Raw genomic sequence first — 20784 nt, 5'->3', positions numbered from 1 at the left:
ACAGTAATGGGAGGCAAGAACTCAGTTCTGTTTCAAACCTGCCCATTACTTTCGTCAGTATTCTTCTGTCAGGCCGTGAATAGTATTTGACAGGTTGAGTCCTTTATCTTAGAGCTCTAAACGAAAACAAAAACAAAAACAAAACAACGTTAAACTTGCCTTAGGTTTTCAAGCTCCTCATCTTTGTCGGCGATTCTCTTCTCGGCCTCCTGTTTGAACTGAGTGAGTTCCAGCTGAACCCGCGTTACTTTAGATTCTTCGGCTTCAAGAGCGGCCTCGATTTCCTGAAAAGCAATAGAACACGTGTCTTCAATTTGGCCTCTACTTGTTCTTTACAGCGCCCTTCTTGAAAAACAAAGACATTTTACGACCAGTTCTATTCCAGGATTTTAGTTTCTTCCTCCTTGAAACTCAAGTTTTATTCTGATAAAACAAAATTTGCCAGTCGCACAGTCGACGTAAAATATCATTTCACAGTACTGAGCATACCTCTAAGGCGCTCTGCAGTTCATCTTTCTCGAACTCAAGTCTCTTCTTTGCTTTCTCAATTTCCACGACAGACTTGCCGCCTTCTCCAAGCTGCTCCGCCAAATCGGCAACTTCAGCTGAGAAGACAAGTGCGGGCAATATCAGTACAGACATTTGAGGTGACATTCTAGAATTGCTGGCATTTAGATGCAAAACCTTGCACCGCATTGCATCAGAAAACTTTCTTACTACTCTTAACAGTAACAGTAACCTTACCTTCCAAACTCTTCTTTTCCCGACGCAAAAGTTCCATCTGCTCACTCATTTCGTCATTCAAACCTTTCAGTTTGAACATCTGAAAACAAACAAAGCACAAGTTTGAGATAACGTTTCCATCCCATATGCCTTAAAACTCAAGAGAAACAAATCCCGTCCACGCCTAAATTTTTTTGAGGCCTCATTTCCACTACTACACAAGTAGGGTTCATTACTGCGAAGATCGCTTTCATACATTTCAAGAAACCCCAGTACACATATACGATTTTCATATATTGGAATTCATTGATTCATCACTTCGACGGGTTTAATACGAACCAACAAAATGATCAGCTAGCTCTCAGTCGGCTTGTTAGCCCAGTTTGTAGAGCACTGTCCTGGTATCGCCAAGGTTATGGGTTCAAACGTTGTACGGGCCTGAATTTTTTCAGGCCTTATTTCCACTTCTACATAAGTCGGGTCCATTACTACAAGGTCGCTTTCATACATTTCAAGAGGAAAAGTTTATCCAACGAAAATAAAAGCAGATTTTTGACACACCTCAGTAGAGTAGTTACGGGCTTCTTTCTGCGCGTTGTCAACTTCAACTTGTAGCTCGTCGCATCGCAGTTTCCATTCGTTTATCTGCTGATCAAACTTCTTTTGCTTCTTCTCAAGATTAGCGGCGTTGGTTTGTGCCTATTGGGTGAGAGAACATGGCAATTAATTCCGATGTAGCATTTTCGTTTGGTTAAACAATCTAAAAAACACGAAGCGGTTAAAATATTTGTAGCAATAAATCAAAAACCTTCTCTAAATCGATAAGTGCATCTTCGAGTTCCGAGTTGAGTCTGTTCTTTGCTTTCTCGGCATTACTGGCTTTTTGTGAGGCGCTGGAGAGGGCTTCCTCTGTCTCCTGGAGTTTTTGTGTCAGCTTGCGTCTGTAGGGAGTCAAAACCAAGATACCAGTTATCGCATGAACGAAGTGGATACGAGATTTATGGCCGAGTTCACCATAACATCCCATATTTTACAAGCGGGAGTGAAATAGTTGTTTCATTAAAAACGCCCCAAAATATATATAAATCTTCCCAACTGTATTTTGTAAGAACAAACTGAATGTTACAATGAACAATAACACTTTCGGTAAGTCTCGTCTTCGTGCGCGCGCATGGTATAATGCCTCACAACCCACGATGGCTAAGCCAATGAAATCTCTTGAATTGCATTATCCAATGATTCAGCTTTTAATTATTTCTAATTAACCCATGTAGGGACACTCAGGGGACACCCTCAGGACTAAAAGAGATCCCTGAATAAGCGTCCATTCGGTAAAGGTATCCAATACAAGGGCCATCAGAACGTTTCTTTATTAAAATTCTGACATTCTGATGAAAGTTTTTTGGTGGATGAATGTGTAGCAAGTGCGAGTTTCCCAGTTTTCAAAATTTCGCTATTCTTTCTTTTTTCAAAACCGTCAATCTATTCTCCACAATTCCTCTATTCGCTCCGACGAAGGGGCTAACGCTCAAAACGTCAGCTTTTGTAATTGTTACGGTGGCCAATTTACCATTTCAACTTTGTTGCTATATCCAAATAATTCTCCAAGCTGTCAAAAGAAAATGACTATGCGCGAAAATAACAAACCGAGGAACATTTCGCTCGCTAAATTATGGCATAAGTAAAGTTTCATCCTTATTTTATAGTTGCCAAGACTTCAAATTTCTTTTCCAAAGTAAAGCCACAGTTTAAAAATTATTTGTATTGTTTCGTTAAGCCTATTATCATGTTTTCAGTTCAATTATGAGTTTTTAACACTCAACATACTTTGCATCTTCCAGTTCTTCTAATCGTCCCGACACCTCCTGATCGAACTTGGCTTTTAACTGTTGGTTCTCGGCGTTCGCTCTCGTAAGCTGTTTCTGCAAGTCAGCCTTTCCATCCTCCAGTTCCTCGATTGTTTCTTGCATGCTATCCAGGTCAGCTTCGGCGTTCTTTAACTTATTCTGAGCGTCCAGTTTAAGCTACAGAGAGGAAAATGCAAAAGATCTTGAGATCCGGATTCCAAATTGACTTGGCCGCACGCATTTTCTTAATGACTTTCTGCACTAGGGATTGGTTACTTTATGCAAGTTTCGGCCAATCAGAGGTAAGAATTAACCAATCCGTTACATGTTTTCCTGCTCTTTGCGTATCAGCTTTATACGATGTTGTTTATTCTGCTGTGACTAGTCGAACAGTTCATTTGCGTTTAGCCATACAGACTCCGTTCAAACGTTGAAAAAAAAAAAAGGAGTTAACTTGACTGCGCTTACCCGAACTTCCTCTTCATTTTGTCGCTTAAGCTCTTCGACGCTCTGCTCTAGAGTTTTCTTGCTTTTCAAAAAGACCGTAATTTTAGATTCATATTCCTCCACTTGCTTTCCAAGATCTCCTCCTTCTTGAGTCAACCGACTACGAGCGATCTCCAACTCAGAAACACTCTTCTTTAACTCTTCCACCTAATCAAACACTCAGATTAGCAATCATCAAGGCAGCGTTAAATTGCTACTGTTCCATTCACCTGACTTTTTTGCCGTGCCTTGTTTTCGTGCTCAGTGTAAGGGTCATTTAAAAGAGTCCACGAAAATTCCTTTAAGCAGGCTGTTTTTATGTAGAGTTCCCTAAAGTATATAGATCGGCCGCTTTCTCCGACCTTTCCCTCAAATTCTCACGGCGGAACAACTGCTGCTCGAAGGAGGAGAGAAAGAGGCTACAATACCTCTTGTTGCTCACTTCACAATGGAATTTCAGAAACCAAACACCCTTTCCTCATTCTAAACGGTATCACTGCAGCGACAATCCCATGAAAGCAAAGCGTGTTTTAGAGTCTAATGCAGGGAGAAAGTTGAAGCATAGCCAAAAAACATGTTTACAATCGCAAAAAAATACCTTTAAGGGTCAACACTTTTGCTCTAAATCTCTTTAACTTGTCGGCAGACATTCTAGCGTCGATTAGATATTAAATTCTTTTGACAGCTCCACGAAAGCGGGTTAAAAGAAACAGCCGTATTAGCACCTCAGACATAACAGCCTGGAAGGTGAATAAAGCGTTTATCAACCAACCTGGTATTTGTGGTCACTGAGCTGCTCCTCCAGGGCTCTGTTCTGTTTGTCGGACTGGGTCTGAGAAAATTAAACATAATATTCAAATGATGAGTTATAGTGATGACGAAACCATGGAAAACAAGAAATTAACTTGACGCAAAAGAGCATGGCTGCAGAAATACCTTTTGTTTTTGCAGCGTTTCTAAGCTGACAGAAAGGTCGTCTCCTTCAGCTTGCAATGCATTCCTTTCCTTCTCGATCCTACAAAGCAATTCAACATCTAATGAGCCCTGCATTGACATAAAGACGGTCACATCACACAACATCATTCGGCATCAGTGACAAGTTATTGCTCTCAGTTGATTGTAGGAAAAACCACTCCCCGTGAGTCATATCTCTCAGGCCTGCATATCTTTGGGATATCACTCGTCTCTTGCTAACGCGGGAGGCGTTTCGTGACATGCTAAGGAATGGCTGGAACGCGTTGCGTGACATCCTACAGAAAGCCTAAGCCAGCGTTGCGTGATATTTCAAAAAACAGCTGCAGAGGAAAGTAGCAAGACTGAGTATGCGTTACACACTTTGATTTAGCTTTCTTCAAGGAGTCCATTTCGTCTTGCAGTTCTTGCATGGCCTGGTTCTGTTTGGCTCGCATACTGTTGACGGACTGTTCATGTTGGGATGCCTGTTCTTCCAGTTCCCGTCGCAGCCTGGTTATATCACCTTCACGCTTTTTGTTTAGCTCGATCTACAACAAGGGAACCAATGATTTTTTTTTTTAATATAAGAACTAAAACTTCTGACAGCCTAAAAGCAAGACACCTCGTCCTTATGATGTTCGCAAATGCGCAGACGTTTGAACGCTTTGTTGGGTCAAGGGTTGAGTTGATTGTCGGTTCTAGTCCTTGCTCTGAAGCTTTTTTAAGGGTTTCCTAGTTTTCGTCCCTTCACAAAGAACAAAAGAGCCTCCTATCGGATGTACCTACATGTATCTCAACCCAATCTATCTTTGCTTCTTTTGAAAATCACAACTTGAAACTTAATGAATTAAGACAAAACTAATTAGTAAATAATCCATGAATAAATCAATTATTTCATTGTACCTGTGCTTGTGTGGCGCCGCCTTGCTCTTCCAGCCGTTCGTTCAGATCGTCCAGTTCCCTCTCGAGTTCCATTCGCGCTCGTTCCGCCTGATTGATGACAAATCGGAAATAGAAATCAGCTTCTGCACAGCAGTGCGGCAAATACTTCCCCCGTCCAAACCTGCTGTGTGCATGCCGCATGTCTGACTAAACTTTAATTCAACAGATTAATGCGTACTTTGTGGGACTTGCTCCGAGCATTATTTGATAATTACTAAACAATCCAATAATTCTAAACATTTTTTTTTGCGATAAAAATTTACCCTTTATTTTCGATTTGACAAAAGTGACGGAAGTTTTCATCTGCTAATAGCTATTTGTCTGGTAACGTTGACAGTAATCGCATAACAAAATAAATACACCATTTCGCAAAGCTCTTCTGGGAATTGAATTTAACCTTTAAGCGAGTACTTAGCGCTCTTTCGTTAAAGGGACAAGCTGGGAGTTATATTCTTGATGGAAAAATTCAAGTCCTTGAGCATTGCTGGTGTTTTATCTCTGCAGGACGGAAGCCAAATTCCGAGACGAAGATTAAGTTTTAATTGTTTGCAAAAGCTCTATACAAAGAATGTACATTGTACATTGTAATTCTTATTCAAATCAGGGTGTTCTGGAATTAAAAGTCATTCCGGCGCGAGAGATTTCAATATGCTATCTTCATAAAACGATCATGAGGCATTAACTGAAGCACAGCTTGTAGAAAGCGTCAAAAAGATAAAACCACAACATACCTTAGATCGAGCATTCTTCTCCGCCTCAAGTTCTTCTTCCAACTCCTCGATTCTGGCCTAAAGAACATAGAAAGTAAAAAATCATTGAAGCAAAGACACCTCTGCCCAGAATATTTCACACCCAACCATGCTTTCATTTACCCAGCGTTCTGCCCACTGTGTAATGTCTTACAAACACCCGGGCGAAATACTGAATACACAAGTCCGATTTTCTTCATACCAAACCTTTTACCGACATTTTACGAATATAACATCAAACTGAAAATCCAGAAGAGTACAATAGCCTTGTGCAAACATCACAGGTAATATTTTTCTCTAAACTGAATACACTGATTCAAATCTAACAATTAGCTATCACACATACGCGCAATATATAGAACAGTGCAAAGTGCTATATATCGACAAATGAGCGATTCACACCGCCGTTTAGCAAACACGGCATATCTATTTTCCATGTGAAGGGATATTTTTACTTACAGCGTATTTGTTATCCGATGGCTGAACATACAATCTGTAGTTGTAAGACTCCGACGCCCACATTTCTACGCCTTTTTAATTTCCGGGAAAAAAGTTCACAAATGCTAAGAATTCTTCATATTCGATTCAAAACCTACTCAGCGAGGACTATCAGCTATTCCACACGCCTCGTGATCATGTTATGCAGGAATGCATAATTGCGCTAAGTCCAATTAACGGTTTAATCTTCAATCAATGGATCATCAAAATTCAACCACCGAAACAAAGGAAAAACCTAACAGCGCAAACAGATTTCACAAAAGACCAGACTTCCAGTCGTACATCTCCTTAGCGCACGGAAAACGGACTCAAAAGTATACATTACAGGTGTCACAAAGGTCAAACGACATTCCGGGACGGTTGATAATAATTTTGTTTTATTCAACGAATCTTTCTGCATCGTTCAACAGACAAACCCGCGACAAATCTCACCGAAAGCTAGTCGCTCATTGATCGTGACTAAAGCACCACACGCCGGAGTATTCCTAGTAGCATACGAGCAACATTCGGATACATACGAGTACATACGGCCACAAACGAGCGACATACGAATACCTACGATCTATAATACAACTGTACTCAAACTTTTTATTACCTCCAACTCTCTGATCTTTTTCTTGAGAGACTCGATTTGTGCAAGAAGATTTTCGTTGTTGCCACTGCTTTCGTTTAGCTCTTGCTCTTTCCTGTGTAAAACAGAACAAAACAGCTTTTCATATACACAGCTTTCCGTCTTAATTTTTTGAACAACTTGATAACACATAAGAATGTTAAGTAGGGCTGCTGTTCATTCGCTAAGCCAGCCACAACATTGCCGTTAAAGGATTTTTCTTTTCCTTAACCCCCATATAAGACGAGCCGCTACCCACCCCTCCTTCCCTAAAAAAATTTTTTTTCCTTTGACCGCAGGGTCCCACGAACCAAAAGTAGAAGGTGAATACCGCCGACAGTTTACCTTCGCAAGTCGTCCTCGAGACGAGATTTTTCACCTTTAACATCCTCCAAGTTGTCTTGGGTCATCTAAACAGAGTGAAAAAGGAAACACGAATATTGCGTCCAAATTCTACAGCACAATTTTTTCATTTAAGAGTATCACAGAATTCCTTAACAACATTTCAGAGCGGCCGCGCATTCCACACTGGTCGAGGTAACAGTAGGTGCGAACGAGAAAACCGAGATATCCCGCGCACGACAATTAAGCACCTTACCTTTAGGTCACCCTCTAATTTTCTTTTAACTTTCTCCACATCCGCACGTGATTTCTTCTCGCGTTCCCACTGATCTACTGTCTGCAATAGCACAAAACAAGCGCACGTCAGTAACGGTTAACGCTAAATTTCTCACTTGCAGAATACGTTTGTGAAACCCGACGGTCTACCCACCTCGTCGATTTGTTGTTCAAGTTTCGATTTCACTTTATTAAGGTGATTAACTTTGTCTTCCTCTTCTTGCAATTGGTCTTCGAGTTCCTGATGACAACAAAAGAAACCTCGTCAATTCCAGCTGGTCCATCGAGTTCCGAAACTTTCTCATCTAGTGGAAACTAATTCGAACGGGAGAACGCTATCGAATAGAGATCCTATGGGTCCTTAAAAGAAACAGGTCAATTTCCTTTATCCTAATTATTCCCGTCTCTATTGGTTTATGGAAATCTCTCACGGGTCTGTGCGAAGAAGGCTTCATTTTGTTGGTTCCTTTCATCACTCTTCAAAAGACCTCACCTGCTTCGCTTCCTCGAGCGCTTTTTTCTCCTTGGATAATTTAGTAATGGATTCATCTTGGGCGGCAAGTTCGTCATGAAGTTGTTCAGCATTTTTCTCTTTGCTTGCGATGTCTTGTTCCGCCTAGAGACAAAAAAAACAAATTTTAAGGTTATCTCTCGCGGCAAACGAGTCGTCTACATGAAGTCAACTAAAATAATAAATAATATTTACCCAAAAAACAAAAGAGAATACTTTGGATTCCTTTTTGACAAACATATGATCTATAGGCAGTGGATTATGTTCGTTTATTTCATTAAGCATCTTGACCTACGCTGGTACCTTTTTGAGAGCCGTTTCTAAATCTTCCACGTCCTGTTTGAGATCACTGATTTCTGCTTCCATCTTCTTTCTTGCCTCTTGCATTTCAGCACTGTTCTCTTCTTCGTCGTCGAGTTGTTCGGAGAGGTCCTGTTAAAAGGTGAAATAAAATTTGTCAGTTCACAATAAGAAAATTTTTTGCCCATACGCCTTTCATCTTAACCGACGCCCAAGTTGTGTTTAGTTTCAATTCATGCCACTTAGAGCGCTCAGATATTCAACTGATTTTTTTTTTTCTGTTAAATATTTCCATTATCTTTCTCCTTATGAATGTTTCTTACCAACAAACTACTGGTTGCTATAGAAATACTAATACTAGTTCTCTTCATTATGGTACCTTGATTTGATCTTCCAATTTTTCTTTTTCTTTTTGCAGTTGAGATGCTCTGTCCTCTGCATCTGCACATGCGTCTTGCTCCTGTGTTTGAAATGACAAAAAAAATCTCCTTACAGGCTGCTATACACTTCATTTTTTTGCGGAGAATTTGACATTGCATCATCCTTCAGTTTATTTTGTATTTTCTCTATAAACGACCCACTTAATAACGAAATAAAATTATCATAAGAACTGAAGTGTGGTACAAAACAAACGAAAAAGACGCAGAAGTATGGTACTGTGGTTTCGCTTGCATGTCACAGACCAGCAATCACGCTATGGAGGGCTCATACCATGTGACAGAATAAGCAATACTCACAACTCAGCTAACCAAAAACCACCAACGAATAAATTCATCGAAAAACGAGGGAAACTTCTTGTAAAGGCTACGTGACCGCAGTCATTTCTGCTATGCTTTGCCACGCATTCTAGACCTGCTTTCGCTGTTCCAATATTTTAAATGTAATGGTGTTCTCTACATCAGCAAGTTTTCCCGTAGATCACTGAAATATCCCCATAGGCTGTATTTCCCATCTGTTTAGTTGATACGGTTATACCCTTTTGATATCTCATAAACATACTAGTACCCGATCGGCAACCAAATTGAATTCAGTAACGTTATGGGGTATATGTACGTACACTTTGTAGATTCTGGAACAATTCGTTCTTTTCTTCCATCAATGTAGTGAGCTTTTCTTCCAGTTCCTTCCTGAGCTCTTCCTCCTTTGCAAATCTATCTTGCAACTTCTTGAGCTAAACGAAAAAAAAATTTGCAGTAAAACACCGCGTCCTTTGCACACTAAGTGCATTACTCACAGTGTTTGAAATCGGTTCGTGTTTCAGTTTATTCAAGTGTTTGCGTCATTGTTAAATGTCATCGTTGATCGAAGAGATATTACTCATCTATATAAATATTTACTATAACTTGAGGTAACAGAATGCGTGACACTGCCTTGCTAGGGAAGCTGCCTAGACCAAGTACCCAAGTTGCGTGGTTTTGCTCACATGCAGTGAGCCGTGTTATCTTTGTTTCCAGGAAAAGTTACCGGGTAAGAAGGCGTATGCTTTCACGCGATTAAGTTGGGTTTTCCATAATCAATACAGTGTTGCTAGTTATTTCTGTCTTCTGGCTCTGGAAACTAAAAGGGTATTTATTTATCGAACTGGAAACTAAAAGTGCATTTATTCATCGAACTAGAAACTGAAAGTGCATTTATTCATCGAACTTGAGAAGGGACAAGAATACTAACCTCTTCGGCTTTTTCTCTCATTTCTTCATCAGCACGAGCAATGTTCAACAGAGGCTTGACCTGATAGCACAAACATCACAAAAATGACAAGTCACCACCCAAGAAAAGATGAGTCGCCACTATATTCTACACTATAGAATTTAGAGACCTTAGGCATATACAATTTACATCGTTGGTTATAACAATGATCTTACTGATTTTACCTTTGTGTAAAGTCTCCACCACGACCAGTTTCTTAGAGACCTTAGGCATATACAATTTACATCGTTGGTTATAACAATGATCTTACTGATTTTACCTTTGTGTAAAGTCTCCACCACGACCAGTTTCTCAGGAACAAATACTTCCTCACGTTTCGTTGGATAACAGCAATTCCGATTCTGTTGGAAAAAAATTTCAGTTATAAAAATTTGCGATACGATAATAAGAGCAGCAAGTCGAGAAGTTACTGAAAGAAAAGCTAACGAAAAATCGAAGCATCAAAACTTTTGAAGTGACTTTTCTTCTTCAAGTTACTAAAATACGTTCGAAGCAAGTTACCAGTCCTTCGAATCTTGATCCTCATTCGAAGCTCGAAGTTTGTAGATTTCGAGAAAGTTAAAAACATCATCGAGGGCTTTCGAGAAATTCAGGAGTTGAGAAAAAGGGCTTTTAATGCGAGTTATTTTTCCTTGAGACAAAAAAAAAAGCAATTTTTGATTGAGCGTCAAAGTAAACCTGGATCGATATGACTTTATTTATCTTTGCTCTCTGTGATTGGTCCAGAAAACTCGCGCCATCCTCTCAACCAATCAGACGCAAAACCAAAAACAATTGCGACGTGGTCATCCGTGTTTTCCCGCGCTTTTAGGAGATTTCTTGTTTTCTCTTCGAGTTCTCATTAGCTGACAAATAATGATGTACCCTTTATTCTGAGTGGTCGCTATGATAGCATTGGTTTAAGTTTTTCGACACTCACTTGAAAACTGCTCTATCTTATTTTATGGCACTTACCTTTGGTCGCACATCTTGCGGTATTCTTTGCGCATCAGGTAACCTTTGCAGTAAGCCTGGAACATGGAGATGATTTTGGCCAGCCTTTCATCTCTCATATCTTCCAGTTCTCCCAAGACTCCAGCTCGGAAGAAGACCTGTTTGAAGTACACCATTGTTTTATTCAGTTGTTTTAATCTGGTTACAACACTATGCGCACATTGCAGAGCAGTTTTCTATCCTTCAACACCGTTAAATCATTCCAATTTTCTTATCTCGAGCAAATATCAATGCGTTATACTGCAGAGCAGTTTTCTATCCTTCAACGCTATCATATCATTAAAACTTTCTGATCTCTGGCAAATATATAAATTGAAAATTATATCAAAATGGTTTTTCTACTCTTACGCCACCTGAAAGATCTATTAAACCAACCGGGACATTCTTGATTATTTTTGAAACTCAAACGAGCGTATTACCTTACTGGTTCCAACCCTGTAAGACTGCTTTTCCAATTGCATGGCATCAAGAAGCTTCTCACAAGCCTTCTTGCCATCCATGAATCCACCAGCAACAGCGGTTGGTGCAAGGATCTGGTACCTAGAAAACAACAGAAGACATTAAAAAATCAATAAACAAAGGGTGAACAAGAAATAAGGCAATAGACATTTTACAATACAATCCTACATACAATCCTGACGGTGGTAAGGCGGGAAAAAATCTACCAGTACTGACATTCTTAGTTATTAAAATGATACAAGGAACCTTTAAAGTTCTTGAACAAAGATCGTTTTAAAAGAGCACGCTGACATGTGTGGACGCGCACCATCCTAGAAAACTGACTTCAAGAGCTAGACGCATCCATCCATTGTCGTGAACCTCACCTCTGTCGAAATTCCTGGAAGGGCACCCTGTTTGGGAATCCTTTTCGGCAGATACGGATTCCTTCCAGTACACCATTACACCTCAGCTGATGCAGTACAAGTGACGACTCGATCACACCAGCTTTCTTGTGTTCATTTGGAACAATGCAGCGTACAAAATGAGGGCAGGTGCTGTACAGGGTATCCATAAGACGTGTAAGTTGTTCCTAAATGAAAAAGAGGATAATATGATGAGTCAAAACTGTTAAAATCAAAATAAAATGTCATGTAAGGGTTGTTCACACTGATGAATCGTGTGCAAAATCTGGACACCTTTAACAATAAAGATGGTATCTTATTATTGGATGTTTGTGTAGAGCACCGCATTATTCAGCTCCTACCTTGTGTTTGCTACTGACGGTCTGGAAGCTGCCTCCTTTACCTCTTGCATGAGCTACGGTGTTTGTGCAAGAAAATATACATAATCAGTGCAAACAGACAGCATCAATACGTGAATAACATTATTTACGAGGGCAGACTGTTCACAGATCACATACCGACGCCAAATTATAACTAAATTACCTTTAACTACCCCAAAAAAATTCAGTTGGTCTTTAATACTTGTCTTCTTCGCTTCAAACATGAAAGTAACTGTTCTTCCTCTCTTTAAAAACTAGAAACTTCTTTCTACAAAATTTCCGACAATTCCATGTTACAGCGTACATCAAAATGATATTCTGTCATTGGCACTCTTTGCAGTGGCGGATCCAGGGGGAGGGTCCGGGGGGTCCGGACCCCCCTATCAGACCTGACGCTTACAACTTTGAGACTGAAATTCTTACATCCGCAGGATCGTACATCATTCTTTAACTGGCTGATTTTTTAAATTAATGAATCCAAGTAAACGGTAAGCGGCCAAGGAATTATAACGTGCAACCGCGACTGGTGGGAGGGGGTGTGGGGGAGAAGTAATTTGCCTCAAAAGAGTCGAACAGTCCTTTCTGAACCAAAGTTTGGACCCCCCCTATCCAAAATTCCTGGATCCGCCCCTGCTTTGTAATACTTCACGACCATTTCCTTGAGGGCACATCGGTACTACAAAGAGCTACAAATCACTCGTTTCAAAGAGTCTTAAGAAAAACTTTCCTAGAATCAAGTTAGCAAATTCTCGATTTCTTAGGTCATTTTCCAATTCCAGAAGGATGCCGCAGTGATGAATATTACCGAGACTTTCCCTTGTTTAGCTTTTATCTAATTTAAGAATAATTCCACTCTTACATTCACTAGCGTAATCCTTGAAAAGGTGAGCAATAAATGGATCAGAGGACTTGGCAAACAGTTGTGCAACAGCTTCATTGATTGGATCCTTGTTCTTGTCCAACCAACCGTCGACATTGTATCCCACAGTGCCGGCGTAATGAGCAACTTCAAAGTGGTGATTGGTGTCTTTCTTGCCGGAGATTTTAGGCTTGGAATACTTAGGATGCTTGCCGTCATGGTTGTTGTGCATCTTTTGTAAGAATGTCATGTCTGTTGCTTTTGGGACAATGCACTCTTCTTCCAGAATGGCAAAGACTCCCATTGGCTGATACAAGATAAATGAAGATTAGCAAAACATTGAAGCTGTGCAACACAGGTAACCCTTGAGTACGTAATTGATAGCCTTCCTAAATAATGCACTACTTTCACCTAATATAATCTTTTCACCCTCCAGATATGGTAGCTTAATCTCCTAAATGATGAACTATTAAATCTTTATAAGCTATCTTGAGAATGCCTACCAACACTATACATCTGTGAGGTGATCATTACCCCCAAAGTTCAAATACTCTTTGTTTGACATTATGCAAAAATCAGAAAGAGAATTTCCTCAATGATCACTTCTGGAATTGGAAGGGTTAAGTGTGAGTCGGCACATGGACTAGGTGGCCAACACCCATTGGATGCTAGACCATCTTGTGTTGCCTCTTGGTAGTTTATCAGGTTTCCCTAACAGTTCATCGGTACCCACCCACACTTGTAGGGGGATAAAACCAAAATATGCATTGATTGAGCATTATGTCAAGATCGAACCAAGAACATAAGCTGGTGACCCTTCCAAGGCCTGGGCCCCAACCTTCCAATTCTGGGTCCAGCCTCCAATCCATCAAGCTATTTTTTTTTTCACTTAATTTACATTGTTTTGGCTTGAGCATGACTTGTAAAATTTGGAGCGCAGAAGATGTTTTTTTTGGGTCATCCTCGGTGTAAAAACCTGACGAGGTTTTCTTTGTTTCATGAGGTACTGTTTTGCTGTACGCTATTGTTTATGTTTTGTTGTCTTTGTTTTACGTCACTCGTGAGCTTCACAGGTTTTTACACCGAGGATGAGCCGTTTTTAGGTAAAAAAAAAAAAAGCAAAAAATCGCATGTACAACAACACGTGTTGCAAATCAAAGTTGTAGTACATGTATTTCAGGGCTCCACAATGTCATTGACATCTGTATAGACATTTGTCCAACAAACCTTTTCAATGAGTTCAATGGTCGGAAGCAAGTCAAGTCCAAAGTTGATGAAGTCCCACTCAATGCCCTCACGTTTGTACTCTTCTTGCTCCAGGATAAACATGTGGTGGTTAAAGAACTGCTGAAGTTTCTCGTTTGTCAAGTTAATGCAAATCTGCTCAAAGGAGTTAAACTGAAAAAAGGAGAAAAACAAAATGTCAAAAATGAACATCTGGAAGAATTAAGTAGTTCTCAGTTGCAATATTAAATTGAAGCTTCTGAAATGATTTCATCATTTGCCACGTTATTGCAAATCTGCTCAAAGGAGTTGAACTGGAAAAATGAGCAATACAAAATGTCAGAAATGATCATCTTGAACAATTAAGAAGTTCTCAGTTAGGATGTTCAATTGAGGCTACCAAATGATTTCACTGGCTATAAAGTGAGAAATAAATTTTGTAAATAAGGCAGTTTAGAGAGTTCGTACCTTGAAGATCTCAAATCCTGCAATGTCTAGTACACCAATAAAGAAGGCACGTCTTTCCTAAAAGCAACATAATTAGAAAAACAGTTTATCATAATTGGGGAGGGGTCTCACAAAAAGGCAGTGTAAAGGTGTGATAAAAAGAAATTCTCACTTATTGGGGTCACCAATATTTAGAAACTACACTGTGTAATTTCTTTAATCAGTTTAGCCGCAAGTATATTCTTACTTTGGTTTCAAGTGTTTTGTTGATTCTTTCAACAAGCCACAGAAACATCCTCTCATAAATGCATTTGCTGAGGGCACCAATAGAGTACTGGACCTAGAATTGGACAAAAGAAACAAAATGTGTTCAGGATAAGTCGATGAAGATCATGGATATATATATAGGCTATAAATATCATTGAAAAAAGACGGCAAGATTTTTCACCTGTTGAAGGTTTCGTCCTTGGTTTACAAACTCTCTGCCAACTTTGATTCTTGGTTTTACAAGGGACTTTCCAAAGTCCGTTTGAGAAATTGCCAACAAGAAAGACACTTTGTCCAGGTCTTGATGTAGATAAAAGAAAATGCAAGTGGAATGAGAATAGTTTTTTAAAACCAATTTTCCCAGTGCTAGCAATACTGGTACACAATATGTACAAAATGTGGTTCTTTAAACACGAAGGCGCGCTATATAAGGAAGTCTTCCCTGGGAGGACCTAGGCTCATTTGTCACTCACCATTGACGTGTGCGGGTCAAATTTAAATGCTGGTAGACGAACAAAAGGAGCTAATGAGATATCTATTGTTTACTTTCACCAGCATGGTGGCATGAGGTAACGTGCGAACCACCACAAATAAAGACGGTTTCCATTGGAGAAAGGAAATACAAATCCCAAAAATTCTTGTATTGTGATGAAGACATAAAACAATTTTGAGGAATGCACCCGCTGTTCACTGCTTTGGAGTAGCTGTAGCTCAAGCTGACTTGACTCTAAGAGTTCTACATCACACGACGGTTGATTGACAAATGATCCAGTGGGACCGAAGGCTCCTTTTATAGCGCGCCTTCGTGTTTAAGGGGCCTACAGGATGAACCTCTAAGAAAAATTTATAAAGCGACCAATGGAGTTTGATGCTTGATTGTTTTACTCCTTTATTGCAGGGATTTTGCCTTTAGATTGACAAAATATTTTTACACTATTCAAATCAAATTAAAAGCCAAAAATAAGCATGGAAATACTGATTACATATGACCACCCAAACTGAAAATATCATCAAAAATGAAGTTTAACAGAAAAAGAATACCTTTTGGATCAGCCACTTCTGCTTGTTCTTCTCTGGGTCTTTGTTTGAACTTGGCATTTCCCCAATGCATGCATGCTGCACAAATTTTGTACATAGCAAACTTCTCTTCCTGGGTGAAACCTAATGTGTTGGCAGCATCCTGATAAGATGGAGAACAAATGAAGGCATTCACTTCTTAGAGACTCTAATATTGTGTCACATATGGCAAAGACTGGATAACCTGCCCAGTTGTTTCAGAACCCTTCTGTATTAATATCACCAATTTTCCATGCAGCAGAGCAGCACAGTTCAATTTAGCCCCTCTACTTCCATACTTTTACTAACATCTGAACACTAACCTCAGTGATCTTAAATTCTTCAACATCATTGATTCCATCAGCTCTCTCTGAGCCCTTCCTGAGGAACTCATAGTCACCTGATTTCTTTGACTCAATGAGCAATTTTTCTTGAAAGAGAAGAATAATTGTTAGGCTCATTCTTTGAAATTGGTAGAGAAGCATCCAAGTGGCAACAAAACAAAAAAAAAATTATCAGTTAATTTAACAAACCATGCATTTCTTTTGGAGCACCATACAACAGCTGGTAAAAGATGTGATAGTTTCTTTCACCCTCCAACTGGTTCACTACACGTGACTTCTCAAGCAAATCTGATAAAATGAAATTGATCATTCATGTTAAAAAGTGCACTATAAATTAATAAATTATTATCATTATTATTAGAATAGAAATAACAAAATTAGTCTGTGGGTGGTTGGGTATTTGTAATTGTTTGAGAAAAGTAAATCACATTAAAATTGATCATTCAACATGTTAAAAAGTGCACTATAAATTAATAAATTATTATTATTATTAAAATAGAAATAACAAAAATTAGTCTGTGGGTGGTTGGGTATTTGTTATTGTTTAAGAAAAAAGTAAATCACATTAATTCATGCAGTGTTGTGGAACCATTATTCCTTGGAAAGGTACATCTAACAACTTACAGGATTCAATATCAGCTCCAGCAAGCTTTCCTTGAGGACCAAAGTGGCAACGGATAAATTTTCCCTGATATAGGTAAAGACAAACGAACAAAAATAGCCTCAATGAGATACCTTTTGGGCAGCAATGCAAGATGTACATTAAACATTATAAGTGTTAGGATATTGTTACAAAGAGTTCTGTAGTTGAATCACCAGATCTGATGTTCAATTCTCCCCTCTAGCTGCTACACTTTTCCATGTAAACCAGATGAGAATTTGGTGTTAGATCAAGATAACAACTTCAACCTGACAAGTTTGAGTATTCTCATTACCTGTTTGCTGGATAATGTGAAGATACTTCAGAGAGAAGTTTTATGTTGATCACTTCTGGGGGTTAAAAGTTTAATGGCCTCAGCTTTCGTTTTATTCAGATATGGAGCCCTCATGAAACATATTCTCCTGTTACTGTACATTATTACACGACTCGGGCAGTCAGAGGGCCAATAACCAAAATCAACCAATCAAAATGCTCTATTGCCGGTCAATATTCTCTTAGTATTGGACCGGGCACTGTCCCGAATGGTCCCGAATGATACTGCACTTGTGTCCCTTTAAACTTCAGTCCTATAATAAATCTCTTATTAACCAAGCTTGCTCGGGACCGTACTGGAAGAATATTGGCACTCGCTCGTTTTTGTACGGACCTCACTGCGCTCGGTCCGTACTGTCAAGACCTCGGGCCAATATTCTCCCAGTATGGCCCTCGTGCTTGGTTAATAAGATATATGTATTCTCCTACTTCAATATTTTTCAATAAAAATAACAGGGTGGCTGCCTAAGGTGTTAATTAAAGGTCAGGCTGCGTCTGAAAAGGGGCCATAATGTGAAACCAAAACACCAGTCTGCTTGCAGGCTAAAAATATATCAGTAAAATGACCCATTGGTATTGAAGCCTCTGAAAGATCAAGGAGGCATATCTGTTTCAAATCTAATCAACACCAATACTGATATATAAATTTCTTGATCAAACAAGGCAGACTTAGCAGAAACTGTTCAACCCAATGAAAATACATGTAGCATCAACAATACTTTCAAATGGATGTGCAAAAGATCAACAATACTCACAAATCTGGAGGAGTTGTTGTTCCTGATGGTTTTGGCATTACCATATGCCTCAAGGATTGGATTTGCTTGAACAACTTGATCTTCAAGAGTTCCTCCCTTAAAACAGAAAATAACAAAACATTGAAAGATTTGAAAGTTTTTTTAATTGTGAAATATGCCACACAAGAAAAAGGATTACAAAAAGATTGAATTTGAACCACAACATATACATCCACAAGCTAAGAAGAAAAAAGGGTAAGCTCATGGAAAATAATGCTGAGCCATGAGATGGTGATTATCTCACACTCACCTCCTGTTTGTGGTCTCCAGGCTTTGTTTGTCCAGAAACATGCGCCAAATACTGAATAACCTTCTTGGTGTTCTCAGTTTTACCAGCACCAGACTCTCCTCTGTCAATTGATGAAAACAAATCTGTGGTGAGCTTTCAAACCACAAGGTTCATTATCACACCAGGACTCATATCAGCTTCAATTTACTGGCAACTAGAGGTATACTGACTGGTTAGCCATTTCAGGGCTATGCCCAAAGATAACTAAGTTTTCCTCACAGTTTGCTCAGGTATTTACAAACGTTTATTCTACAAGGTGAAGAAAGGCACCACGAAAATAAAGTGTTTCTCTCCAGAACATGACACAATGACGTTTTAATCCAGAGTCCTGCTTGATTTTAACCATTTAGTTATAACAACTAATTAACTACATTAATCCACAGGATATAAATTTCCTTTCAATCTCCATTATGCACATTTGATTCCATGAGACAAAGTTTTGTTGACTTTTGAACTTATCATAGAACAAAATTCCAGTAACTGTCTTCTTGATAAGTATTGCAATAACAGAAGCATCATTGACGGAAAGCTGCACATACCTGTCGCTATATATATAATAATGATTTAATGATGTGTTAAATTGCTTTAATTAAATTGCTTTAATGATGTGTTAAATTGTGTTTGCCAAGATATCTAACTTGTCTGATAATTTCTGTCGTTTTATACATGTCAGGAAATTCCTGTTAAAGAACCTAACGTTACGATAGCGCGTGCAGTATGTTGCGCGCGCATGTATACATTGTTTCGTCTTTTAAACTTTGGTGGATTGTAACCGTTATTTCTGGCAGTTGCCTGACGATTGCTTCGCAAGAGGCATGAAACTCAGAGTTGCAGTAAAAGTTCAAGTAACCTAATTCTTGAGGTATAATTATATATACATATATATATATATACTTACGTGATCAACATAGACTGATTCTCACGATCTTGCAACATATCGTGATAGGCATTGTCACAAATAGAGAAGATGTGGGGAGGCATCTCAGGTCGACGTTTACCTCTGTAGGCAAAGACGATCTTCTCTGTGTAGATAGGAAGTCTTCTGTAAGGGTTGATGGCAACACAGAAAAGACCAGAGTATGTCTGCCAAAAATTAAAGAAACAAATTAATACAGCTGATCTCTGATAAATGTTGATTCTTTCCTTGTGTAAATGTATAGCTTTAATGATGTGTTAAATTGTGTTTGCCAAGATATCTAACTTGTCTGATAATTTCTAGTTTTACAATTAACTGTTGTGAAGAAACAGAATTGTGTTGTATTGGTTATTGTGAATGGATATAACGTCCAATGAGAGAGAATTCCTAGCTAAATTAATAATGTGCTTTTTAAGACTGTTTTCTCTTAATGTAAATTTCTCAGTCACAACATGATGACTTTGTACAAAGTATAACTATAGGCCAAAAGGTGTTGATCAATCAGTCAAACTCTCCAGCAAGTAAAACAGGTAATTACCAAAGATTTGTTTTGCATAACCTATTAGAAAATCCATAAATCCCTAAATTACTTATGAGGGCATTTAGATGTACACCTGTTATTGCTAATTCAACATTGAAGTTAAAATAAATAAAATATTTAACAGACAAGGAAACTGTTGCAAGGAGTTTGTGCATTTTTGACCTTTGACCAATGGATTAAGAACATTTCTACAGACCTCTGATTTTTTTAGGAAAAAACAAAAATGTAAATTGTATCACATCTGCAGGTTAATTAATTTACTTCATTAACTTCAGAATTTGTACATAATTATTTTTATTATGATCTTTACAAGGAAATTAACAGATGTATTTTTAAAAATGATCTTGTCATTAGAAAATTATGTGGTCAATAGCTGCCATAAAATGTACATGAAAACAGTTTCAGGTTGAAACCCTGGGACCTTATGGAGTCATTTTTGAGTGACTCAAAAGTTATTTAAAGAGGTTTCTTGATCTAAAACTTTGACTAGTGAATGGTTGAGAAACTGAAGTTTAAAGAAGGTGGTTTCACCATGCAAAACATCTTTAAAATAAATGCTAAAAATATTTATTGAGCTTATGCAAAGGTCGGTCATTAAATTATAATGTTCTATATTCTTTCTCTTCGAAGAGACCATGAACAGCTTTTACAGAGAACACTGGATTGTCATCTGCATATCCTTTCAGTTCAATAGCTTGACATTGGTTTGTTGACACTTGTGAGGGGATTCAGGTCTTCTATAGCTTAACTCACGTCTGCTGAAAGTTTACTCAAGGATAGTGGCTAAGACGACAAAGAGATACTTGAAAGAATTTTGTTTTATTCTGATAACCTCAAAAGTGCAAAGACTGAAAAGTGAAACAGTTTTATTGAGGAGATGGGTCTAACAGCTATTTCAGTTTCCAACATCTAAA

General features: G+C 38.7%; 1 protein-coding gene across 4 annotated transcripts in view; it reads right to left on the bottom strand.

The window, feature by feature from the left end:
• LOC111324002 (uncharacterized) overlaps window positions 1-20784 on the bottom strand; it is a 29712-nt gene that overhangs the window by 6959 nt on the left and 1969 nt on the right. For all 4 annotated transcript variants that reach the window (XR_015992462.1, XM_088736010.1, XM_088736008.1 and 1 more), the window contains exons 3-40: window positions 19312-19496; window positions 18375-18474; window positions 18086-18181; window positions 16982-17045; window positions 16547-16645; window positions 16337-16443; window positions 15999-16137; window positions 15139-15257; window positions 14938-15030; window positions 14712-14768; window positions 14247-14417; window positions 13020-13326; window positions 12143-12195; window positions 11763-11968; window positions 11358-11478; window positions 10900-11036; window positions 10205-10286; window positions 9907-9966; window positions 9296-9409; window positions 8618-8698; window positions 8242-8370; window positions 7921-8043; window positions 7582-7668; window positions 7408-7488; window positions 7155-7219; window positions 6795-6885; window positions 5684-5740; window positions 4914-5000; window positions 4392-4558; window positions 3993-4071; window positions 3829-3888; window positions 3039-3224; window positions 2551-2747; window positions 1532-1664; window positions 1285-1422; window positions 745-823; window positions 490-605; window positions 160-284 (exon numbers count right to left, since the gene is read on the bottom strand). Coding sequence is in view for 3 of the 4 variants with exons in the window: in XM_088736010.1 (XP_088592136.1) it covers window positions 160-284; window positions 490-605; window positions 745-823; window positions 1285-1422; window positions 1532-1664; window positions 2551-2747; window positions 3039-3224; window positions 3829-3888; window positions 3993-4071; window positions 4392-4558; window positions 4914-5000; window positions 5684-5740; window positions 6795-6885; window positions 7155-7219; window positions 7408-7488; window positions 7582-7668; window positions 7921-8043; window positions 8242-8370; window positions 8618-8698; window positions 9296-9409; window positions 9907-9966; window positions 10205-10286; window positions 10900-11036; window positions 11358-11478; window positions 11763-11968; window positions 12143-12195; window positions 13020-13326; window positions 14247-14417; window positions 14712-14768; window positions 14938-15030; window positions 15139-15257; window positions 15999-16137; window positions 16337-16443; window positions 16547-16645; window positions 16982-17045; window positions 18086-18181; window positions 18375-18474; window positions 19312-19496 (4391 nt within the window). In the remaining variant the exon portion in view is untranslated. The remainder of the gene's footprint in view (window positions 1-159; window positions 285-489; window positions 606-744; window positions 824-1284; window positions 1423-1531; window positions 1665-2550; window positions 2748-3038; window positions 3225-3828; window positions 3889-3992; window positions 4072-4391; window positions 4559-4913; window positions 5001-5683; window positions 5741-6794; window positions 6886-7154; window positions 7220-7407; window positions 7489-7581; window positions 7669-7920; window positions 8044-8241; window positions 8371-8617; window positions 8699-9295; window positions 9410-9906; window positions 9967-10204; window positions 10287-10899; window positions 11037-11357; window positions 11479-11762; window positions 11969-12142; window positions 12196-13019; window positions 13327-14246; window positions 14418-14711; window positions 14769-14937; window positions 15031-15138; window positions 15258-15998; window positions 16138-16336; window positions 16444-16546; window positions 16646-16981; window positions 17046-18085; window positions 18182-18374; window positions 18475-19311; window positions 19497-20784) is intronic.

This window comes from Stylophora pistillata, chromosome 10 (genome assembly GCF_964205215.1).
Source record: "Stylophora pistillata chromosome 10, jaStyPist1.2, whole genome shotgun sequence".
NCBI lineage: Eukaryota > Metazoa > Cnidaria > Anthozoa > Scleractinia > Pocilloporidae > Stylophora > Stylophora pistillata.
This window is presented reverse-complemented; position numbering and strand designations above follow the sequence as displayed.